At 49.9% G+C, this 22,723-nt stretch overlaps 1 protein-coding gene across 8 annotated transcripts in view; it reads right to left on the reverse strand.

Annotated features, from left to right (window-relative positions):
• Window positions 1–3,944: 3,944 nt before the first annotated feature.
• LDAH (lipid droplet associated hydrolase) overlaps window positions 3,945–22,723 on the reverse strand; it is a 60,811-nt gene continuing 42,032 nt past the window's right edge. For 6 of the 8 annotated variants that reach the window (XM_072649783.1, XM_072649377.1, XM_072649545.1 and 3 more), the window contains exons 5-7: window positions 21,632–21,875; window positions 14,294–14,376; window positions 3,945–10,822 (exon numbers count right to left, since the gene is read on the reverse strand). In XM_072649783.1, the coding sequence (XP_072505884.1) occupies window positions 10,631–10,822; window positions 14,294–14,376; window positions 21,632–21,875 (519 nt within the window). In that variant the 3' untranslated portion in view covers window positions 3,945–10,630. The remainder of the gene's footprint in view (window positions 10,823–14,293; window positions 14,377–21,631; window positions 21,876–22,723) is intronic. The other 2 variants (XM_072649700.1, XM_072649623.1) reach the window with 1 other exon arrangement.

The raw sequence follows: 22,723 nt of genomic DNA on the forward strand, positions 1-22,723 counted from the left end.
GGCTTCCTCCTTGTAGTCCTGGACCCTGCCTGGCTGCTGCTGTTTGCTCTCCGCCCATCCTGGGGAGCTCCCTTCCCATTTTCTTTTTTCCTTTGAAGTTCATTGGCCTTACCCAAATGGCAGTGGCTTTTAAAAACTGTCTGGACCACACAGGGCCTAGTGGCATCCCCAGTCTGAGAGCCACCGGACTGCTTGGTGGAAGGAGGGAGATCTTGGAATGACCACAGGGCTAATGAGAGTCAGGGTTTAAGCCTTGCACCTCTTCGAGGGCCAGCCAAGAGAAGAGCCAGCTTCTGGGCTAGATTTCTAGGGGAGGGGGATTCTCATTGTCCAGAAGGGAAGTCTGCAGGTGCACCCAGCTCCCTGGTCATGTCACCCACACAGCCACTGGTTCACATTCCTAGCTGAGTTTCCTGGCGCTGTCCATGGGAAGGCTTTGTGGAGGGAGGTCACTTTTGGACCTTCTGCCAGATGCTGGAGGAATTTAATATAAAATAAAAAAATCCTCATTGCCCCAGAGTGTGACTTTCTCTATTGCAAAGATTGTCTGGTGGGTGCCCAGGCTTGGTTCTCCACCCATAACAAAGTTTTCAGCAGCTGTTTGTATGTTAAGCACTTCCCTCACCTGAGGAAAACTGAAGGAAGGTCCCAGCTCCAGGAGGCAGGCAGTCCTGGGGTCTGCTCCAGTCATCTGAACTCTTTGCTGCTCAAACCTCTGAATGCCCAGCCCACCACTCTTTGGCAGCCTAGTGGTCAGCGCCGGTCCAGCTGGGCTGTTTGTGGGGGATGGTTTCCACAGAGGCTCCTAGTTAGGAGGGGGAGGGGGACCTTCAGGATTGGTTTCCCGATATCTGGGAGGGGCCTCTAGCTGCAGACTTTCTTTGTGCCCCCAGCACCCATGAGGGAGGTGCCCTCTGGCTTACAATGGTCCTTTAGGGTCTCGTCCAGGTCTGCATCATCCATTCAAAGGACTCCGATGAGGCCCTTGCTAAGGGAACTCTAGTCTCAAGGGTCCCCTCATGTACCTCCATGTCCTTGGCAGGGATAAGAGAAGCAGAGATGCCAGTTTTTCCGTCCATCACATTCAAGTGGAACGGACTACTACAGTGAGAGGTGGCGGATTCCTCCTCAGCTGGTCAGTCAGTGAGCATTTATTAAGTTCTTACTGTATGCCAGCTAAGTAAAGGGGATACAAATGAAGGTAAGAAGACAGCTCCCTGCCTTCAATGAGGAAGCAATATAAAGCGGTTACATCCGCACGAGCCACAGAAGGCCAAGGGGAGCTCACCTTGGTGGGAAGGACCAGGAGGAAACACTGTGAAAGGCCCCCTGCCTGAACTGGGGTCTGAGATGAAACTGGGAGGTGGGCAGGGAAGCCAGGACAGGGAGATGAGCAGGGCAGCCACCAAACAAGGCACCGGGCCCAGAGAGCAAGCATCGTCTGCAGAGAAGTGCCAAAGAGGTTGGCGCAGCCAAGTCACAGAGGATGTGTGAGAGGGAGGTTGGACAGGCAGAGGAGTACGCCTGTCTTCAGAGACAGTCACTGTCCATCCTACAGCTTCCTGAAGCCAAAGGGGAAAACCAAAGGGGAATGGCCAGCCCTGAACAGGGCTCGTCCTCCCTGAGCACCCAAGAGTGTCTGCCCCAAGCATGGGAAGACTTCCCTGCTGCAATGAGCAGAGAGAATGATATGTTTCAAAAGTCATGAAGGCAGCTGAGGCAGGCGCTAGGGAGCACTTAGAGCCTGGTCAGACGTCGAAGATGCCATGGTCATCCATGGGATCCTGGGCCATCGACAGCCATCTGGACTTTGATGACTGGAGGATAGTGAGGCTCACGACTTCACTCAGCTCTGTCTCACTTAAATCCAATTCACAAGTCAAGATGTTGCCCCCGACATCATTGGTCTGCTTTGAAAATGAAGGTGAACAAGAAAACTGGAAGGAGGGTCTGTGTACAAATTATGCAGGGCTTTCATGTTTGATGCTGGAGGTAAGAGGCAGCCACTAGGGTGAGCAGAGCTGCACTGAACTCTGTTGCTAGCTAGCATTTATGTGAGCAGCTGGGTGACACGGTGGAGAGAGCACTGGGCCTGGAGTCAGAAGGGCTCATTTTCCTGAGTTCAAATCTGGCCTGTTAATTGTAGTCCAGACAGGATCAGTCTCAAACCTGTGACTAGCCTGAGCCGCACAAAGCAGGCCAGAGACAAGGGGGCCAGTGAACAAGCAGCGGTTTAATGAACTACTTTCAGAGTGGGGAATCCGGTCTGCAGACCTTTGGAGTTCTGCCTTGGAGCCCTCCACATGCTGGAGGAAAGGCACAGTTCAGATACATATTTGAGAGTGGGAAAGGTGGGGAGGGGGATTACAATCATTTCCAGGACCTGAGCCCAGGAGGTCGGGCGTTCTGGAGTCCTGTGGGAATGTTCTAATGTTGATCGTTTCAAGTCTTGAGGGTCAGGATGACTTGGTGGGACACAGAACCAGAGTCCTGTGATGGGAACAGGTTCTGTGATCTTTGATCCATGTCACTTCAGGCAGAGTGCTGTCAAGGGTTTGACTGGTCATTTCAAGCTGCATTGTCATTCTGACCCCCAAGTCAGAAAAGGCAACTCAGAAATTGAAATTATTAGTGTATTCATTACACAATCGTAATTCCCTTCACAGGCCTCAGACGCTAGCTATGTGACCCTGGGCAAGTCACTTAACCACCCCCTGCCTCAGTTTCCTTATCAGGAAAATGAGCTGGAGAAGGAATTGGCAAATCACTCCAGCATCTTTGCCAAGAAAACCCAAATGGGATCATGAAGAGTCCGACAAGCCCAAAGGACAGCATTTATATGGCAGCTTAAGGTTTGCGCAGTGCTTTACAAATAGCATCTCATTTTGTCTGTACATTTTATCTGGTATTATCAGGCACTGGAACTTGAGGCTCACCAGGGTCACCAAGCCAAGAAGTCTCTAAACGAAGGACTTCCTGACTCCCAGCCCAAGGCCCTACCTCCTGAGCCACCCAGTAGCCTCAAGATCAGTTTGGCCACTGAGTGGAGGGAGGGAAGGTGCTTGAGGTTGAGAGAGCAGCCTGAAGGCTATTTCCATTGTCCAGGTGAGGAATGATGAGGACCCAAGGCACTAAGGGGGTGGTGAAGTCTTCCAGAAACTGCATGACCATTTGTCAGGTGCGGGCTGGACTAAGTAGCCACCAAAGCCCCTTCCAACTACCAGATACTAGGAGACTGCAAGTTCCTAGTAGGTGAGGAGTCATTTCTGCCTTGTTAGCAAAATAATCCTGATATTTCCACATACCACCTGGGAGGGAGCAAGGGCTACAGGATTGATTGGTCCCCCAGGTCAGAGAGAAGCCTCTGACACAAAGGGGTTCACACCCACAGCCACATGCCACACATTCTCTCCTCTGTATCACACACATACACATGCACACAAACACGCCACATTCTCTCCTCTGTATCTGTTCAGACACACACACATTTAATCCAGACCTGTGATTTCCTTGCATTATGAAGGCTTGGCCTTCCTCTCCCAGGGCAGCTCCGCAGCTCTGTTACAGTGGAGGGTCTTGAGGCACTGAGGTCTAAGTGTCTTGTCCAGGGACACCCAGGCAGGAGAGGTCAGAGGCCATCCTTTACTCCAAGTCCAGCCCCTTAGCCACTATCCCTACCCAATGAGACTTGCCCCCAGAATCACACAGACACTAAAGCTTGGCTTCTGGGCAATACTGAACACTGCTAGGGGACCTGGACCTCTCCACCAATTCCTCATTCCGGACAGAGGATACCTTCTGGCAAGCAGTGAAACCCACCCAATTAATTCCCCTGGGGAAATCAGGAGGGCTATGGGGCATCCTAGAGGTCTGCATAAACCACCCCTCCAATCACTACATTAGGCTCTGTGTTCTTTGCAAAGGAAGAACTTAAAATAGAAATACTCATTTTAAAATTTATTTTTGAAATTTTTTTCCATTAACAAAAATTGATTTTCCCCTCCTTGTCATCCTCCATCCTTGGCAAAAAGGTGTTGCCACATTTCTAACAAAAAGACATTACACAGGAATTCAGTCACCAGAAAAGCTGTAGGTGCTCTTTCCAACTTTAAGAGTGACACCAGCATAAAGGACTTTCCAACCCTAGGACTATGTCTCAGCAGGACTTGGAGCCTTCTGGAGCCTTGGGTCTCCCCAGGCTTTTGTCTGTAAGATAGATAGAACACACACATGGCAGGCAGTTATCTATCATTCAATAAACCAGACAGCATTGATGAAACACCTACTATGTGCTGGGCTCCAGATGCTTTGCCACATGAAAGGAGTCTAATGGCCCTCAAAACCTCTTCTTCAGTTGGAAGTTCAGTTAAGGAGGGATTGACTTCAACCTGAGGTAAATGGTCAATGGCCTCAGCACTGACTGATGATGGTCTGTTGAGAACACTATGGAAGTGTTCAGCCTATCTCTCTAGGATCATGTCCTTATCACTAATCAATGTGGCTCCATCAGAATTGAGTAGTTGTGGTGCACCATAGGTTTTTGGTCCATAAATAGCTTTCAGGGAATCATAAAAGAGCTTTGGATTGTTCCTATCAGCATAAAACTGAATTTCAACTGCCTTCTTACTGAGCTAGGAATCCTGCATCTCTCTAAGGTTTGCTTGTACTTTGCTTTTGATGGAATTAAATGCTGCCTTCTCAGAGGTAGATGAACTAAACTGCTGGTAAATCCTGTGGAGTTCATGTTTTTCATTTACCAGCTTCTGAATTTCTCCATCGTTTTCATCAAACCAGTCTTGGTGTTTGTGAGTGTTCTGACCTAGATGAGCAGATGCAGGGCCGTATACCAAGTCTCTGAGAGCTGCCCACTCCTTTTCTGCTCCACTGTTGCCAACTGTGTGTTGGCTCAACTTTCCCTCCACCTTAGCCACAAACTGTTCAAGCTCAGAGAAGACTCTAATTTGTTGACATTAATTCTTCTGGTAGTCATTTTGCCTTGGGGGTGGTGCTTTTGAGGAATGCAAATATTTTGCTTGGAAAGGATGTCTATGATCAGTCCAGCACTCTGCACCACACACTGCCTTTGTCACTCTCACACCTTGTCTGTCTCTTCTCTTTACAATCACAAAGTCTATTAGATGCCCGTGTTTGCTGCGAGGGTGCATCCATAAAGTTTTATTGCATTTAGGTAAACAGAAGATAGTGTTGGTGATGAGGTCATGTGATGTACAAGTCTTCAGCAGTACATGACCATTGCTGTTGCTGTTTCCAACTCCATTCCTCCCTAGGAGTCCCTGCCAAGTCTGGTAGTCTGAGCCTACGCTAGCATTAAAGTCACCCAGAACGATAAGCTTGTTTTTTTTTGGCACATTAATGATGAGGGTCTCTACATATAATTTTTCTTTGACCATCCGAGTTCATCATGGTGGGAGCATAGGCACTGATGATGTTGGCATGGCATTTTCCTGCGAGTGGCAATTCCATTGTCCTCTTTGAAGACAAAGGATAACAACCAACCAACCAACCACGTGCTGGGCTAAGGCCTGGGGACATAAAGAAAGGCAAGAGCAACTCATCCTCAAGGAGCTCCCCATCTAGAGCAGGACAGTGAGGAGGCACATACAAGATGTATGCATTTGGTCAGCTGTCATCAGGTAATGGGGCACTATTGGGGGTGGCAGAAGGTGAAATCTGGAGGTGAGGAGGGAAAGCATTCCAGGCCAACAAGTTCGAGATGGGAAAGAGACCCCCTTGGTCAGAACCTGGAGTGAGCTTGAGGAAGTCAAGGAAGGTGAGGAAGGCCCATCACGAAGGGCTCCTACAGCCACCATGCACCTGGGGGAGGGCCAGAGGCTCAAGACACAGCTTCTGTTCCTCTCAAGCATGAAAGCAGATGATGATGGAAACCCCAAACCAGCCCCTCCTCTGATTATATGGGAACTGGAGAACGAATCCCACTAGGCAATGACCAAAGGAGAGCTTTCTTCCTTCTCATGGCTCTAAATAACGAGGGACAACAAGGTAGAGCAGTGGACACAGAACTGCCCCTTAAGTCAGGAAGACCTACGTTCAAATTTGGCCTCAGATACTTCCTAGCTGTATGACCCTGGGCAAGTCACTTAATCCCAGATGCCTCAAAAAGTCCCAACAATTATGATGATAAGTTTCAAGAGATTTTGTGTTTCATTTCAATTTTCAATGAATAAGTATTTATTTTGTCTCCTATCCCCCAATTGAGATGATTTTTTAAAAAGAAGACAATCCCTATGGTAAATAAACAAATAAAAAGACACGGTCCCAGTCTAACCTGGTGTCTCTTTCTGCACCATCTGCAGCCCCCTGGAATCATGGGGAGTCACTGGAATGATCACTCTTAACGCGCTCCAATTCTTTTCTTTCTAGCGTTGTTAGTATCATTAACAATATTGGTGTTAGATGCTGGGCAGTTAGATGGAGCAATGGAGAGAGCACTGGGCCTGGGGATCAGGAAGACCTGAGTTCAAATCCAGCCTTGAATACTGACCAGCTGTGTGACACGAGGCCACCTATTTAATGTTTGTCTCCGTTTCTTCATCTATACAATAGGGATCACAATAGTGCCTCCCTCCCAGGATTGTGAGGATCCAGTGAGATGACACTGAGCTTAGCACAGCCCTCACACACAGTAGGTGCTTAGTAACTGTTAGCTGTTGCTGCTGTTACATTTAATAGCATTGTCTCACAGGTAACAGTTTGTACAAGTCTTTCCAACCTTCTCGGAAGCCATCCCTTTGGTCATTTCTTATGGCCCATGTGGACTTCCACTACAATTCTATTAATTTACCTGGCCACTCACTGACTGATGGGCACCCCTTAGTTTTGACGTTTTTGTACATTTTATCCTTTTCCTCTCTCTGCGATCTCTGGGTAGCTGTATCCCCGGGCAGACATAGTTTAATAGCTTTTGTGGCAGAGTTCCAAATATCTTTCTAGAAAAGTGGGATCAATTCACTTCTCCACCAACAATGCTAGAGCTATTTGCTTTTCCTGTAGCTCCTCCAGCAACCAATGTGACAGGTGGAACCTCAGAGTCGTTGTAACGTACATTTCTCTACTAGTGATAACTGCTGATAGCTTAGGTGTCCACCTCTGAGAACTGCCTGTTTATATCCTCTATTTATGAATTTATAATCTTCTTACTAATCAGTTCCTTATATCCCTTGGAAATGAGACTTGTTGTCAAGATTCCCTCCACCCTCACCCCCACCCCCAGTTGCCTGTTTACCTTTTAATTTCATCTGCATGGGTCTTGTGTAAAATGTTTTCAGTTCTTTGTAAATCAGTGATCCATTTTATCCTCTGTGAACCTCTCTACTTGTAGCTTTCTCATAAACTCTTTCCCTGTCCTTTGATGTGAAAGGAAATGTCTTCCTTATTGCTCCGATCTGCTGATAATGTAACCTTTCGTGCTCACGCATGTATTCATCTGGAACTAAACACGCTATCTGGTGTGAAGCGTTGGTCTAAACTGAATTTCTGCCAGACGGCTCTCCATACTTCCCAGCTGTTTCTGTCAACAGGGAGCCCTTTCCCCAGGAGCTGGAGTCAGCTCCTCATTCATTTACTTCTGTCTGTTGTGCACCAAAGCTCTCCCACTAGTCTATCTCTGGATTTCTTCACCAGCATTTCCTCTTTTCCCCTCGCTACTCCCTTGGCCTTCGCCATCGTCTCCAGAAACTCATCCTCCTGACAGATGACGTCAGCAGCGGCACCACCAAATGAACCTTTCTCACCAGGGACTCTTCTGTCCCTGACTAGCCAGGGTAGAGGGTGGGCATTCTTCCTGGGCCAGAGTACAAGCTCAGCTGTCCAGGGCTCCCCCTCCTCTCCTTCCCAGCTTCTTGTGTGTAGGATCTCCTCTCAGACTGCTAGCTCCCTGAAGGCAGGGACTGTTTTGTACCTTTCTTTGTGTCTCGAACACTTAGCAAAGAACGTAGCAGGCACTTATGTTTATTAGCTGAGTGACTAGACCCTGCTTCCTGCCAGTTTTATTTCTCTTGAGATTCTTGACCTTTCGTTCATCCAGAAGAATTGTTATTTTCTAGCTTTATAAAGTCAGTCTTAGGTACTTTGAATGGTAAGGTAATGAATAAGTAAATTAATTTAGGTAGTACTGTCATTTTTATTATACTGGCTCAGCCTATCCATGACCAGTTAATATTTGTGAAGAGCTTTAAAAGTCAAGCAGAACTTATATTTAATTCTGGAGCTACTAAAGGTCCCTGGACAGAGGGTGACAGGTCAGCCCTAACCTTAGGATAATTACTTTGGCAGCTGTGTGGAGGGCGGACTGGAGAGACCTGAGAAGCTATTGCTAAAATCTGGGGACAGTGGCTCTGTGAGCAGAGATGGATGAAGGAGACGTTGGAGGGTAAGAATGAACTAGAACTGGAAACTGACTGGACATACAGGATGAGGGAGGGAGGAGTTCAAGATGATTCCAAGGATCCAAACCTGGATGACTGAAAGAACATCACCTTCAACAGAGAGGTAAGAGAATGAGTTCTGTTTTGGGGCTGCCCCAAATTTTAGCTGCCCCAGAGGGCATCTAGTTGGAAAGGTCCAAGAGGCAGATCATGAGAAAGAGACTGGGGCCAGAGAAATAGAGCAGGAGCCATGTACATAGAGATGACACTGGAACCGAATGGGAGCAAAATCCTTGTACCTTTCTGAGAGGAAGGAAGGAAGGAAATAAGAGAGGGAGGGAAAAAGGAAGAGACTGGAGGAAAGAAGGAAGGAAAGGGAAAAAGGAAAGAAAGGAGTGAGGAAGGAAATGGAGAAAATAAGCATTTCTGAAGTGCCTACTGTGTGGCACTATGGTAAGGGCTTTACAACTGTCATCTCATTTGATCCTCTTAACAACTGTGGGTGGTTGGTGCTACTTTTATCCTCCTTTCACAGTTGAAGAAAACGATGCAGCCAGGGATGAGGTGACTTGCCCAGGGTCATGAAGCAAGTTAGGGTCTGAAGCTAGATCTGACTTCAGGTCTGTGTGACTTTAGGCCCAGTGCTCTGTGCCCTGAGATGCCAGCTGTCCCAGGTAGAGTGTGCAGGTTCATCTGACTTCCCCAAGATCCTTCCCACTGATGTGCTGGGCAGCCTCTTTGCCAATCTTTAATTCCTTGATGCCTAAAAGCGCTGGAGATCCTTCAGTGCTGCCCCCTGACCATCACTGCCCAGGAAACTTCTTACTAACAGCATTTAAGTACCTGGGATTCCTTGCCCCCCCCCCCCCCCCAAAGGTATCTTTTAGGACAAAGGAGCCAGGACTCAAATCTGTCTCAGATAGGACTGAGGCACTGCAGGCACCTCAGGGGACAGGTCCAGCTACACAAAAGCAACAGATATTTTAAAATGTGACGGATTTATTATTTGGTGATCCAGGAGCATTTCTTGGTTTTTAAACAAGCATGCCTGAACTGCACCAAGAAGTCAAAGCCAGGAGATTGTGCCCTACAAGATTCTGAAATTCCATCTTGTGTAATTTGGTTCCTCCAGGATGGCGATGATCACCATGGTCTCTTGATGGGTGTAGGGGCGCAAACCACAGACTAAGTCTGAGACTGGGCCCACGCACCCCAGGTCTGATCCTGACAGAGGTCTCATTACATGAAGATCTAGTAACCCTATATTTACCCAGACAGAAAACAGACTTCAGGAGACAAGGAATTCTCATGCCCCAGATGTGGAGGGCAGGAGTCACAGCTCAGCTTTTGGCTTGAAGGGGCCCTGTTTTCTGGACAAGGAGCCAAGGCTCAGACGGGGAGAAGGCAAGTCTTCTGAGGTCAGGCTAAGACACTCAGCCCCTCACCAAGGTTCTACCAGTCAGCGGAGGCACAAACAAGCACCCCCTGACCAGGTTAACACTTTGGGCGCCCCAGACACAATGTGTGGGAAGCAGCTGCCATGTTGTTTCTCAGTTCTCATGCATAGAACTGCTGCCACTGGCTGTCAGTGTTGGGAGAGTGTCTTAGAGATCCTCTGATCTAACCTTTCCTTTTCCAGCTGAGAAGACTGAGGCTCATGGGGAGGAAGGGCTATTTCCCAAGCCCCTGCCAGGCCAGGGCTTCACATGCCAACACACACCTATGTTGTGCTCAGGCTCTGAAGAGCTCCCACGTCAAACAGCATTGCCAACCAACGTGTTGTCAGAACAACAATTCCCTTGGTTTTGCACAGAGCCTGGAGGACCTGGTGGTCCTGGCCTTCCCAGAGTGTAATGGGGCTGCCTCAAAAGGCCTCGAGGGAGGCACGCCTTCTAAACACACCTGGGGACTTTCTCACACTTAACTACACAAGGAGCACAGATGTTTCTATTTTCTAACTTTGCATTTTAAGAAGCCTTCCCACTCTGCACAAAGGAAGGGCTGCTGCTGACTCTCCTCACGGGCTTTGTCACAGAACATCTCGTTCCCATCACCAAGAGAAATCAAGTCTTCTGCTGTTTCGTTTGCATTCCAGATTCCAAAGTGGGGAATGACTGTGCTTCGATTCGTTAGCTCGACTTTGATTAGGCTCTTCTACGAGCTCCCTCCCATTAGAATCACCAGATGAAAATTCCCTTAGCTCCCTCCTGCCCCCGCAGGCCATGCTACAGCTTGGCCAGGACGTCCTCCAGCCAGTCTGAAATCATGGCGGCCATCTCCTGGCTGGAAGAGAGGATGAAGGCATGTCTGATGCCCTTCTCACAGAGCTTAATGTCTGCACTGGGAAAATCCTTCTTAATATCTTCATAGAACTGGACTGGGCACCAGGAGTCTGAGGCTCCATAGTAGAAAATCAGCTGAAAGAGCACAAGAATGTGGCGTTAGCAGACATCCCCCTGGAGTAAAGGCTCTGCGGCCTGAGGACTGGGGTCACCTGGCTGGTTGGGGGTTCCTTTCAAAGGCACCCTCAAGCTAAGAGGGCTTGGTACCTGACCAAGAAGTCCCTCTATAGCCCCCTCCCCGCCAAGGCAGGTCCATCCCTCCCATTACTTCAGTGCCCCCCAAACCAGGAGGTTCAGGGAAGGAGAAGGCAGGAGTAAATGGGGGGTCAGGAAGGGCTTCCTGCAGGAGGAGGCGCCTGAGCTGAGCCACAGATGCAGTCCTTGGCGGTGTGCACAACGCTTTACAGACAGGATCTCAGTTGGTCCTGAGGACAATGCTGGGAGGTTATCATCATCCCTATTTTAAATTATTCTTTAAATTACCATTGTAAATGATTATTTATTATCTTACTGTTATATGTAATGTATAACTACATTAGTTATCACTATTTATTTTTATTACATATAATAATTATTATCCCTATTTTACAAATCAGGAAACTGGGGCCCAGAGGTCCAGGCTCACAAAGCTTACTAGTAAGCATCGGAGGCAGGATCTGAACTCGGGTCTTGCCGACCTTCATGAAGTCCAGCCCTGTGTCACCGCCTTACTCCAGGGGTACAGGTGAGGCAGGGGGGCACACTCATACCAGGTAGAGAAATGGGGGGCTTCTGTAGGCTCTTGATATCAGGCAGTGAGCTGACCTCAGAGGGAGGGAGGGAGGGAGAAAGCACTTACTATAAACCCAGGCACCCTGGAAACATGCTGCCCTCAAAATGCTGATGTTCTAGCAGGAGAAAACACCGCACAGAAGAGGGTGATGGTGACGGGGGAAGAGATGAGGGGCCCTGGCAGAGGGGCATAGCTTCAAAGTCCCTGAGCCAGGAACAGATGACAGCCCCTCAGCTGGGAGAGTGCGAGGGTGGTGCTGAAGGGACAGAGCCCAAGAGGCCAGACCAGGCTCTCTGGATCCTTATGCTCCCTCCAAAGTGGAATGCCCGTAGTAACGTCCCTCCTGCCCTCCAACCCCACCTCCTTTCCCCATGTGCTTGAGTCTCCACATCGAGCCCAGGCCCAAATCCTCCCCCTGGGGGTACTGAGAACTACTGGTTATTCTGATCAAAACATGGAGAGCGTAGGACTCGTGCTGTTGAGAGGGTCTGGGAAACAGCTGTGGAAGGAGAAATCTTCCAAGGACACAGCAGAGGGCCATCTTTTCTATCCCTGGGAAGCTTCCAACAGAAAGCTTGATGCCCTTTCTCTATCAGGCCTCCAGGACACTCACATGTGGCCGGGACCCCAGCAGGGCAGCTTGGGGCCATCAGCTCTGTCTTGGGCAGTGTATCCTACTTTCCCGAGGCAGGGGACTCTCAAGAACTCTTAGAGAAAGCTTCTTTTCCTGAAAAGGCTCCACGATGTGTGAACAGCCAGCTGAGGATGGACAACCTCTGGTGGTCCGTGGGAACAGGTCAGCCTTTGGAAACCGCTTTCAGAAGGGACCCAGCCCTTGAAGCGGCCCTGGCTTGGGACTAGGACAGGACAGATATGCTGACACTTCTGGCAGTATCATAAGAGTAAAACCATGAAGACCCCCTTGGCCCCTACCTTTCAGCTTCTCCAGACAGGGGGGAAAGGGAGAAGAAAGGTAACCACCAAGTGAGGGGTGTGCCAGGCAGGCTCAGGCTGGAGATGGAGCCTGGTTGTCAATCCAGGATGAAAGCTGGAAAGTTTCTTTTCTTTTCTCCTTGTTAAAAAAACATTTTAATTTACAGTTTTGAGCTCCAAATGCTAGCTCTCCCTCCCTCTCTGAGGCAATAAGCAATCAGATATAGGTTATACATGCTGGACAGTTTCTTAAATGTGAAGCCAGCAGGGGTGTCAGATCCACAGTCTCCATGGTGGGGAACATTGCAGCTCATGTTACCCAACAGAGACCAAAGAAGCTGTTGGAGAAATGTGGAGCCCAGGATGGCGAAGGTGGCCAGATTCTGAGCCAATGGAGACTTTGAGACAAAGAACAAGGCAGGGAACTCAAGATGAAGGACGGGTGGGACCCCAGGCATGGTGGCAGGTGACTGTCTGGGGACAGGAGACAAGAAGAGGCTGGTCTGGACAAGGACCGAGTCTGAGGCTGGCTCAAGGCTTGGCCAAAGGAAGAACAGAATGGAAGATGATGAAGAGGGAGCTAAGGAGTCTCACAAAAGAGACGGATGGTAGTGGAGCAGGGCATCTTGGGACTGTGGTGGAAGCAGAGCAGGTCTGAGGCAGCCCAATTAGGGAGTAAAGGGGAGTGTGTACAGCCCCCTCCATCGGTTGTGGGCCCATCCACACCACTGCATGGGGCTCAGGGCAGCGTCCAGAGAAAGGAGCTGGACCAGGAGCCTCGGCCTTAGGGAACGGCAATGTGAGTAGCTGGCACTGTAGCTGGCATCTGGAAGGTATGGGGGCAGGGCTGACTGACTTGCTTGGATCTGCCAGAAGCAAAGCTCGAGCCCTAGGGCCCTGCAAGCTCTGAGTCAGGCAGCCTCCCACATTCCTGCTCAGGGACACTTCTCTCTGGGACATGCAGGACAACAGTAAGACCCAAAGACTGTGAGCTTAATTTGGCATAAATGGCTTTCATGGGTGGCACCCAGCCAGACAGAAGGGGTAGCTGGCTGCGGAAGGAGCCCATGCTCTGGGCTGCTCTGATGTCTGGAGCAAACAGAGGCTCTGCCATCCCAAGGGGCAGCTCAGCAGTGCATTGGATGGAACACTGGGAGACCTGAGTTCAAATCCAGCCTCAGACGTTGACTGGGTGAATAACTCTGAGTCAGTCACTTCACCACCACATGCCTCAGTTTCCTCATCTGTAAAATGGGGACAATGACAGCCCCTCCCTGCCCCCCAGGTTGTTGTGAAGACCAAATGAGATCATATTTGTCAAGTATTCAGTACGGTGACTAACACATAGTAGGTGCTTAATAGCTGCTTCCTGACTGGCTGAGGCAGGCCCTTCCCCTTTGGACCAGCCTGAATTGTTAGGAAATGGCCTCTGACGTTGGGTCTCCATCCACCTCTCTCCAATGTCGGCCCCCCAGGGCACAGCAGACCCAGAATGACAGAGCTGTGTGCTAGTAGGCAAGGGCACTCCGTGGCAGAGCCCTGGACCCGAGCAGGCCACGTAAAGCTGGTGGGGAAGCCAGGCTGCGCTGACGACCCAGAGGAATGGCTCCATGCGTTCCCTCTAAGGCTGTCTGCCCATGTTCTGATGTTCCAAGTGCCCTCCTAGCTCCGATATTCTGTGGGCCACCTGAACCGATGAGGAAAATCTCTGAGCTTGTAAAAGACAACCAAACTTTGGGAGACAGATGCTGGTGAGCCCCCAGGAGCCCGTCTCTCATTCTGCTGTGACTGATGGAGTAGCGCCTGTCCCCCACCCTCACAGCAGCCCCACCTACAATCACCTTATTTAAGTGTTTCTCGATGGTGGAGTTGTCCCTCTCCAAAATGGTCCGCATTTCTTGGCTTCCCAGATACATTGCATTCGCTGGAAGAAAACACAAGCAAAGACAACGCACTTAGGCTTTCTAGAGCCAAAGGTGATTGGAAGGTGCCCTTGGGGGTCATGGGGAGCCTCTCCCATCCCTTCTATCCCTGTGGAGGATGAGGGAGGGGTTTTTAGATGCATAAAATCAAACATGAGGCATTACAAAGGAAACAGATTATAACCCAGATGGTTTTTTTTTAAAGCCCATGTACCTCTGGTTACTATGCTAAGGTCTCTGCAGCAGGCTCCCAGACCCTGAGTGGGGAGATGGAGACAAACACAGAAAGGAGCTAGGAACACCCAGAAAACCTTCTCCAAAGAACCCTATCATCCAGACCATTCTCTGGTGGCAAGTGTGTGCTAGTGACCCAGGGTCACAGACTCAAAGCGGGGGCCAGTGGGTGGGGTGAGGTGGGGCTCCAAGGTCACAGGTGCCCAAGCGGCCCGAACCTGGGTCCCAGTCATCCCATCACACAATGTTCTCTCTCAAGACCAGTGGTGTTCAAGTGAGGTGCACGCTGAAGTGACCTGAAGGCTGCCCTCCCAGAGTCTGGTGCTCGGGGATCCTTGGCATCCCCTCCCTCACTGGGACACCCACCATGCTGTCCACAAGGTTGGCTTAGTAGTGGGTGGGTAGCACAGCCCCACTCTAGTCCTATTTAGTCTAATAAAGATGCATGAAGCGTCTGCTGTCAGACTGTCAATCTACCTTTATTCAGCACCAACTATGTGCCAGCCATGGGATAAAGGCCCTGGGATACAAAACGAGGCAAAGACAGGCCCATTATGTACAAAGCAAACATATGCTGGAGAAACAACAGAAAAGAAACAGAGCGAAGGCTCAGGAATTAAGGAGGGTTGGGAAGGAAGCCTGGGAGGTAAGTAAGCAGACTTCCAGGCCTGGGGGATAGCCAGAGGGAATGCCTGAATCCAGAAAGGGGACAGCCAGAAGACCAGTGAGACCGGGGGATGCAGTATGTGACAAATGAGTACAAGGTAAGCAGTGGAGACAAGGGGAAGAAACAGGCAGAGCTTCCTGTCGGGGGAGAGCAGGGGAGGGGAGATAGAGTCTAGGGGACCACCAGAAACCCTACGGACTGGGAGGGACTATTTACCGCAGGTGGCAGTCAATCCCTCCCTAGCTGAAGCTCCAACTGAAGAGGTCTGGAGGGCCATTAGGTTCCTTTTGGGGGGCAAAGTGTCTGGTGCCGATTCTATTCCAGAGTTACAAGGCAGGGAAGGGAGGGTTGGGGGTGGGGGGGTCCACCGCTCATACAAAAGCTCACTTAAATTTTCCAGATTATATTGCAAGAGGAGGTTACCCCCCAGGGGTTCAAGGATGCCTCCATTGTCCATGTCTATAAAGGTAAAGGAAATAGTCTGTCCTGCGACAATCACAGGGGGCCCTCTCTCAGTCCTGTATAGGCTGATCGACTCATACCTGGAAGATAGCCATCTCCCTGAGAGCCAACGTGGCTTCACAAAAGGCTGAGGAACAGTCAACGTAGTGCTTGCTGCCTGATAACTCTGGGGGAAGGGCCAAGAGCACAGCAGAGGTCTGCACACAACATCTGTCCATCTGAGCAAGGCCTTTGCCGACAGTCGGTTGTGAGGGCTTATGGAAAATTGACTCCAAATCTGGTTGCGCGGAGCTCTTCAGCACTGTATATCAATTTCAGGGTGGCATGCTTGCCTGGGTTCTGGACAACGAACAATGCTCTCACACTTTCCCGGTCACCAATGGAGTGAAACGAGGTTGTGTACTTGTATTTTCAGCCATGTTGTCGAATACCTTCAATGAGGATAAACTTGACATCAAGGTCAGCTACTGTACTGATTGAGTTCATCCTTATGGCTGACAATGTCTTGCTACAAGCATGAGGTAGTGGTTCCTTCCAGTCCCTAGGGTTCCTGGTGGTTGATTTGCCAGGTACATTTTTCAGACTGGTCAGAAGTTGCAGATTTCATTCTTTCCCCTTTCCTGGAAATCAGGACCGTTGGCCTTAAGTTTTGAAGGGTCTTTCTTGTCTTTTTAAGAATGATATTTTTCAGTGACAGTGATTTCCTCTTCCTTCCATCCACATGCACAGTTAAACCAAACAAATTCTTGCCTTGACCATATCCAAAGAATAGACATCTCACGCTGCGTTCTGACTCCATCACTCTTCATCAGGAGACAATCAGTTCACTTCCATTTATAAAGCACCTACTATGTGTGGGGGAGGAAGGAACGCTAAGTTTGGGGACAAAAAGAAAGGCAGAACCAGCCCCTGCTCTCCAGGAGCTCAGTCTAGTGTGGGGCACTGTGCCTGTGGCTCTCATAAACAAGATCCACTCGGGCTAGGAGGGAAAGGCTTCTGGCTGAGGTTGGAGATAACGTCATTTTGTACCTACTTCTTTGACTCTTTCCCCAAATATTTTCAACTATGCTTTCCTCCCCTGGGTCCATCAAGAGACATCCTGAGGGCCAATGGGGAGAACTAAGGGCCATTTACAAGAGAAGCCCAGCTTGGTGGCACCCAGCCTGCCCATAAGGAGATCTCTCCTGATGGCTCCAATGGCTAGTGTTCTCTCACATGAAATGTGACTGTCTTTACTTGGGGCCTATCTTGTATGTGCTAATTTGTGGACGTGTTCTTTCAAGTCGAGTTAAATGGACAGTTAAGAGTTGGATTTGACCTCAGGGTATCCTAACTCCAGCCTCGGTACTCCTGAACTTGTCTCCATGGTCACCACCTACCCTTACTCCTGGCTGAATGATTCCATCCTCTGACAGAGAAACAACAGACAGATCCACACCGCTTGGCACCAGGACTTCCTATTCACTGGAGGAGATCAGGGGCCAAGGTCTCTGTGGAGCAGGAACCTCTAGGCTCCTTCAGACTTGGAATTGAACTTGGGGAGAGAACTACCGTTGAACACATGCCCTTGACTAGGGAAGGTCTGCACCTCTCGTACAACATGAGGACATAGAAGGCTGGTGGGGCTGATGGGACAAGGAACAGAAGGCTGGACCTAAACCCACATCCCAAGCCAGTTCTTGAAAAGAAGGAACTTTGGACAACAAACATTTTTGGAGGGATGCGTTCAAGGTTCCATCTTGTCAGCAACACTTCCCTTCTCCCTGTCTCTCCTGGGCTCTTCTTGGATCCACGTTGCTGGCAGCACAGGCTGCTACACACTCCAGGAAGGACAAAGGTCCCACTGGGTGGCTTGGTGATGAGCGGCTGGGAATAGATGGATGGGGAGACACCAGCAAGGACCCTCCTCAGCCCAGTGTTTTTCTGAAGCAGACACAGTGGAGGGGAAGTGAATCTCTACAGTTTCAAGAATGCTGTAGAGAGGGCCTCCGAACTGTCAGGGGTGTCAGAGTTTGCCCTACCTGGACAAGACCCCTATCCCTTCCTCCTCCCTCCTGCCTGCAGGGAGGGAGAGCCAGCTTGAGCACAGCTCCTTCTATGAGGCTTTTCCTAACCTCAAAACTCTGGCCAAACCCTAAGAATGACCTCCATAATCCAAAATGTCCCTCTCTGGAGGACAAGATTGATCTACCCACTCCTCCAGAAAACGCTGCAGCTGTTACTTGGTTAGGGGACTTTGTCCTCCTTCCTTTCATCTGGAATTCTGTTAGGGAGATTTCTGAGTCCCACAAGATGGTGACAATTAAAAGCTGTGCGGCTTCAAACACAAAATCATATTTTCCCCCCCTCTCTTCGAGGAATTGTACTCCAAGACAATCACAATGTCTCTTCCTGGTCCCATCAGAGGGGAAGGCTTCCGTTGGAATCCAACTGAGACATGCCTTCACCCCCAGCCAAGAGAAGTCTTCTGGAAGGACATGTTTTCCTGGAAATTTGACCATTTTGGGGTCAGGTTCTTCAGGACTAAAACAGAAGTTTCCTTTCCAGTTGAGCCTTTGCTCCTGAGGAGGTCATCTCTGCCATTCTGCAGAAAAGCTCCTCACAGGGCAGTAAGAAATAAGAATGACAAACAGCAGTGTCATTTCCTAAGAGGAAAACCTTTTCTCTCAGCCATCACTGCCAACAGCAACCTTGGAAATTCTGTTCAAGGGAGTGCTGGAGGCAGAGGGGGCTGGGGAGGGCAGGACTGGCAGGGACTGGGACATCTCTGGGGCGGTTCTGGCTCCAGCTTAGTATCCACACACACACTGGGCTCAAGCAAGTGGGTCTGATTTGGGGACACCAACAGTGGCCAGGAATCTACTTCTTATACAAAATCATCACAGAGCGTTTATTCTGCTGCCCAGAGTACGAAGGCCAGCCCCAGCAGCTGGGGCTTCAGGGCAAGTAGAAAAGCAAGTTTATGCAACAGTGTTATGTTCAGGGGGAAAGCTGGATGTTTTCTTAAGGTTAAGGCTTAGAATCCAGGAATGCCACTGGAGACAGAGTAAAAAAAATCCATCTTTGTTTCTGGAACATTGATCCAGAAGAACTCCTGATAAAGCAGGACAAGGCACTGACTGGTTCCTTGAAAGGCTGGCCCTGTAAGGGAGGAGAGGCGGAGATGCTGGCAAACAGATGCGTGCAGCGCCAGCCTTGTTCTGCACAGCAACCCATAACCCCTCAATCAGTCTTCCCTTTGTTGTTTAGTCATCTTTCAGTTGTGTTGGACTCGTCATGACCCCATTTAGGGTTTTCTTGGCAAAGATCCTGGAATGGTTTGCCATTTCCTTCTCCACATCATTTTATAGAGGAGGAAATTGAGGCAAACAGAGTGAAGTGACTTGCCCAGGGTCACCCGGCTAGTAAGTGTTTGAGGCTGGATTTGAACTCGAAGACTCATCTTCCTGACTCCAGGCCCAGCCCTCAATGCCCTATGGTGCCCCCAGCTGCCCCTTCAGTCTTCCTGAGTGAAAATGTGTGTAGGATGGGTGATCCAGGAGGAAGGGCTCCCAGGCCACCCTGGGTTCAGTTGGTTCCAAGTCTCCACGTCCCTAACTATCACTGGAGTTTCTAGGCCCTGCCTCATACAGGCGAATGATGTCATCATTTTCCACCTCAAAGAATGCAGTGAGACACATTCACAAGTTCAGTGAAAAAGATGCTGTGAGAAATCAGCTGAATGAGAATCTTGAAAATCTAAAATAACACGACTCTCGCGGCCTCAACCTCCAGGCTGAATCTGGAAAGGCCCCAGTCCCAGGAAGAGGTCGGTGGTGCCCCAGTTGGCCTCTGTTCTCAGAAGGAGCAGAGCGGGGAAGCACCAGTGATGGCCTCCTGTTTGGTACAGAAGGGATAGAAGCTGTTTCCTGCCCCCAGCCCCACCCCAAGTGCTTGTTCTTACTGAGCAGGTGGAGATGCAAGACTGGAGGTCAGCAGAAAAGTCAAGGCTGGACAAACAAATCAGAGAACCGTCTTCATAGAGAAGATGACAGAATCCATGGGGGTTGATGAGACCCCCAAGGGAAGAAGGGGTATAGAGGGAGAAGAGAGAGGGTCCAGGACAGGACTCTGAGGGATGCACCTAGGGTTAGAGGGCATGGTCTGGAAAAGAACATGAGAACTGAGAGTGACCAGTCACCTCCAAGGCCGCAGAGAGCTCAAGAAAGATGAAGACTGAGAAGGAGCTGGCTGCTAAGAGATTACCGGTCACCATGGAGAGGGCAGGGGTCAAAAACCAGACTGGAGGGTTAAGAAGGGGATAAAGGGGCTGCACTGATTTGGGACAGCCTCAAGTTTAGCCATGAAAGGGAGGCAAGAGAAGGGATGATGTCACATGTATATGGACAAGACCCCCAGCCCGCCTCCTGCCTGGGCTTAAAGCCCTTCAGGGAGAGGAGCTCGCTACCTTCCCTCCCTTCCATTTAGAGGTGGACAACTCAGATTGTGAGAAATTGAAGAAAGTGGTTTCTGTGAATTGCGTGGAATATTTTCTTCCTTTGGGTTGAGTTGGTTGTTTTTTCCTTCTGGAAATTAAAACTTAGAAAGTCTATTAAAAAAAGCCTGCTTTTCTTCAGAAAACAACTTTTTTACCAAGCTCCCACAGCAAGCACCATTAGTGGAGTGAAGGAGGTTCCTCCTCCCCACAGCGTTTTATATCCTGTCAAACTCCATGGCGTGGGTTCACAGTAACATCTGCCCCCATCCTCAGACAAGTCCCTTTCCTTCAATGGTCACACGACCCGCTCCAATTGTGATCCACAGCAGCAATCCCGAGGCCCACCGTCCCAATTTCTCCTGGGGACTTTCATGATCTCGAGTCTCTCTGCCCTCACTCCATCCTCGACCCATAGTCATTTCTTTCCTACCTGGTTCATTCCAGTGGGTGCCTGACCCTATCCCATCACCCTCCTTTCTGAACTGGGCAGTATGGCCAAATTGGCCTCTGTTTCCCATCCATGGGACTCCATTTCCCAATTGCAGGCAAAGGCTGTCCCCCGGGGCTGCCAGACATGTCTTCTTCACCTCATGGAATTCTACTCACACACCATCTTCTTTGTGGGTGACCCCCCCATCCTCAAGCTGATGGTGTCCTTCCCTGCCTGGGTTGGGGCTTATTCTGTACGTGCGGACACCCAGACATCTTGTCTACACTGACAACACCTGGAGAAGATGAAGTGTTTTATGTGAATTCAACAGGTGCTTAATAGAGACTCCTCAACTATCAGAGGTGCCTGCTGTCCCCTGGTAAAGTGTCAGTTCCCAAAGGGTGGGGCCCAGATCCTGGGCTTTGCTTGGTGAGTATATCCTGGAGTTGGAGTCTCCATGCCTTCTGGGCTACTGCCAAGCAGTGTGACCACACTCTGAGTGTGGCTAGGCAGGGAGGACCAAACTAGATATTCACTGGCATCAGTGTGCTTGGTGAGGAACTGCCACTGTCAAAGCAGGCTGACGTGACGCAGGGTCCTGAAAAGCTGCCCAGAGAGCTGAGGGGCATTTGCAGGGGTCACACAGCCAGCATGTGCCAGGCCCTCCTGACTCCACCCTCTATCCAGTCTGTCTTTCACTGCCCTGGGGAGGGGATAGCACATCTGGGTTGCCCCTGGTCTGGGAAGGGGCTTCCCTGAGGAAGGAGTACGTGGCAGATGGATGGGGTGTGTTAGGGTCAACCTCTGTTTGCTCCCATCTGTCCCTCCCCTGTGCCCTGACCACCCAGTGCCCTCCAACACACACACAGACACACATGCACACGCACACAGACACACACACACAGACACACACGCACACACACACGTACACACACGCACACACACACACAGACACTGTAAAAGATAAACCCTCTATAATCGGCTCACCAATGCAGTTCATGTTAAGTGAATTCATGACATGTCGAGAAGTGATTTCATTCTCTGCTTTCAGCCTCTGAAGAATCAGACTGGACAACATGGTGAGGACTTTCGTTGGCATCAGGTTGAGTGCGATGTAGAAGGGCACGTAAAGGGCATATCGCAGCCAGCACAGGAGAGGAGTTGCCACGTAGCCATTCGGTGTTTTAGCGATTCTCTCTATTGTTGGAAACAGCAAGAGGCCTCGAAGCACCTGGGGTCAGAGGACAGGGCACCGTGAGCTTCCCATCATGGCTCACCCCTCCCCACCAAGGGAAGCCATGGCAAGCACTTTCTAGGAAGCCGGCCAACCATCATTCCTAATTGGCTTTGAGATACCAGAGAGAAGTCTGGTTCTGTGCCCACTGTCCCTCGTTCCCTGGGAGGCCTCCTCTCCTTCACGGGCTGGGGGGCTAGTGTTGGGCAGGAAGGATGGCACTTTCCAGATCATTCTGGTAAATGCACCCGATAGATAGCAAAATGCCCAAACTTCTGAGCTGTGACACGAAAGCCGCAAGCCTCGCCTCAGATCAGCATCAGCTTCACACAGCAAATCCTGGAACATCTGAACGTCTGAAATGGAGCCTCGTTCATTAATAAAGCCATCCCAAAGTGGGAGTGACGGATGACGCTGCCACCAGAGGGCAGCACACCAAAAAAAGAGGCTGTTCCCTGCTCAGCCCTGCTCAGAGCGAGTTTTTCCCAAAGGCTTTGGTCCCTCTCTGAAAAGGGTGCCATTCACTAGCGACTACCAGGGGATGTCCTTGATAAAAGAAAAAAAAATGGTGGAAAAGGTCTCAAGTTTGACATAATGGAGACTGGGTGAGAAAAGAGTAGATGGAGACTGCAACCAGAGCTCTCCCAACACGGGGAAAGAGGAAAAAAGAAATAAAAATGAAAACACCTTCCCAACTCATTTAATTTTTAATCGTCTCAGCTACCACTACGCACACAGACAAATGAGGAATTCCAGGGGTATAGACACTCACCCTTGGGGTGGACCAGGGCTTACCTGGAATGTGGAGAGAGACACAAACAGACATGTCTGGTCCAGGGCTGTGC

The sequence above is a fragment of the Notamacropus eugenii genome, chromosome 1, assembly GCF_028372415.1.
Source record: "Notamacropus eugenii isolate mMacEug1 chromosome 1, mMacEug1.pri_v2, whole genome shotgun sequence".
Lineage (NCBI taxonomy): Eukaryota > Metazoa > Chordata > Mammalia > Diprotodontia > Macropodidae > Notamacropus > Notamacropus eugenii.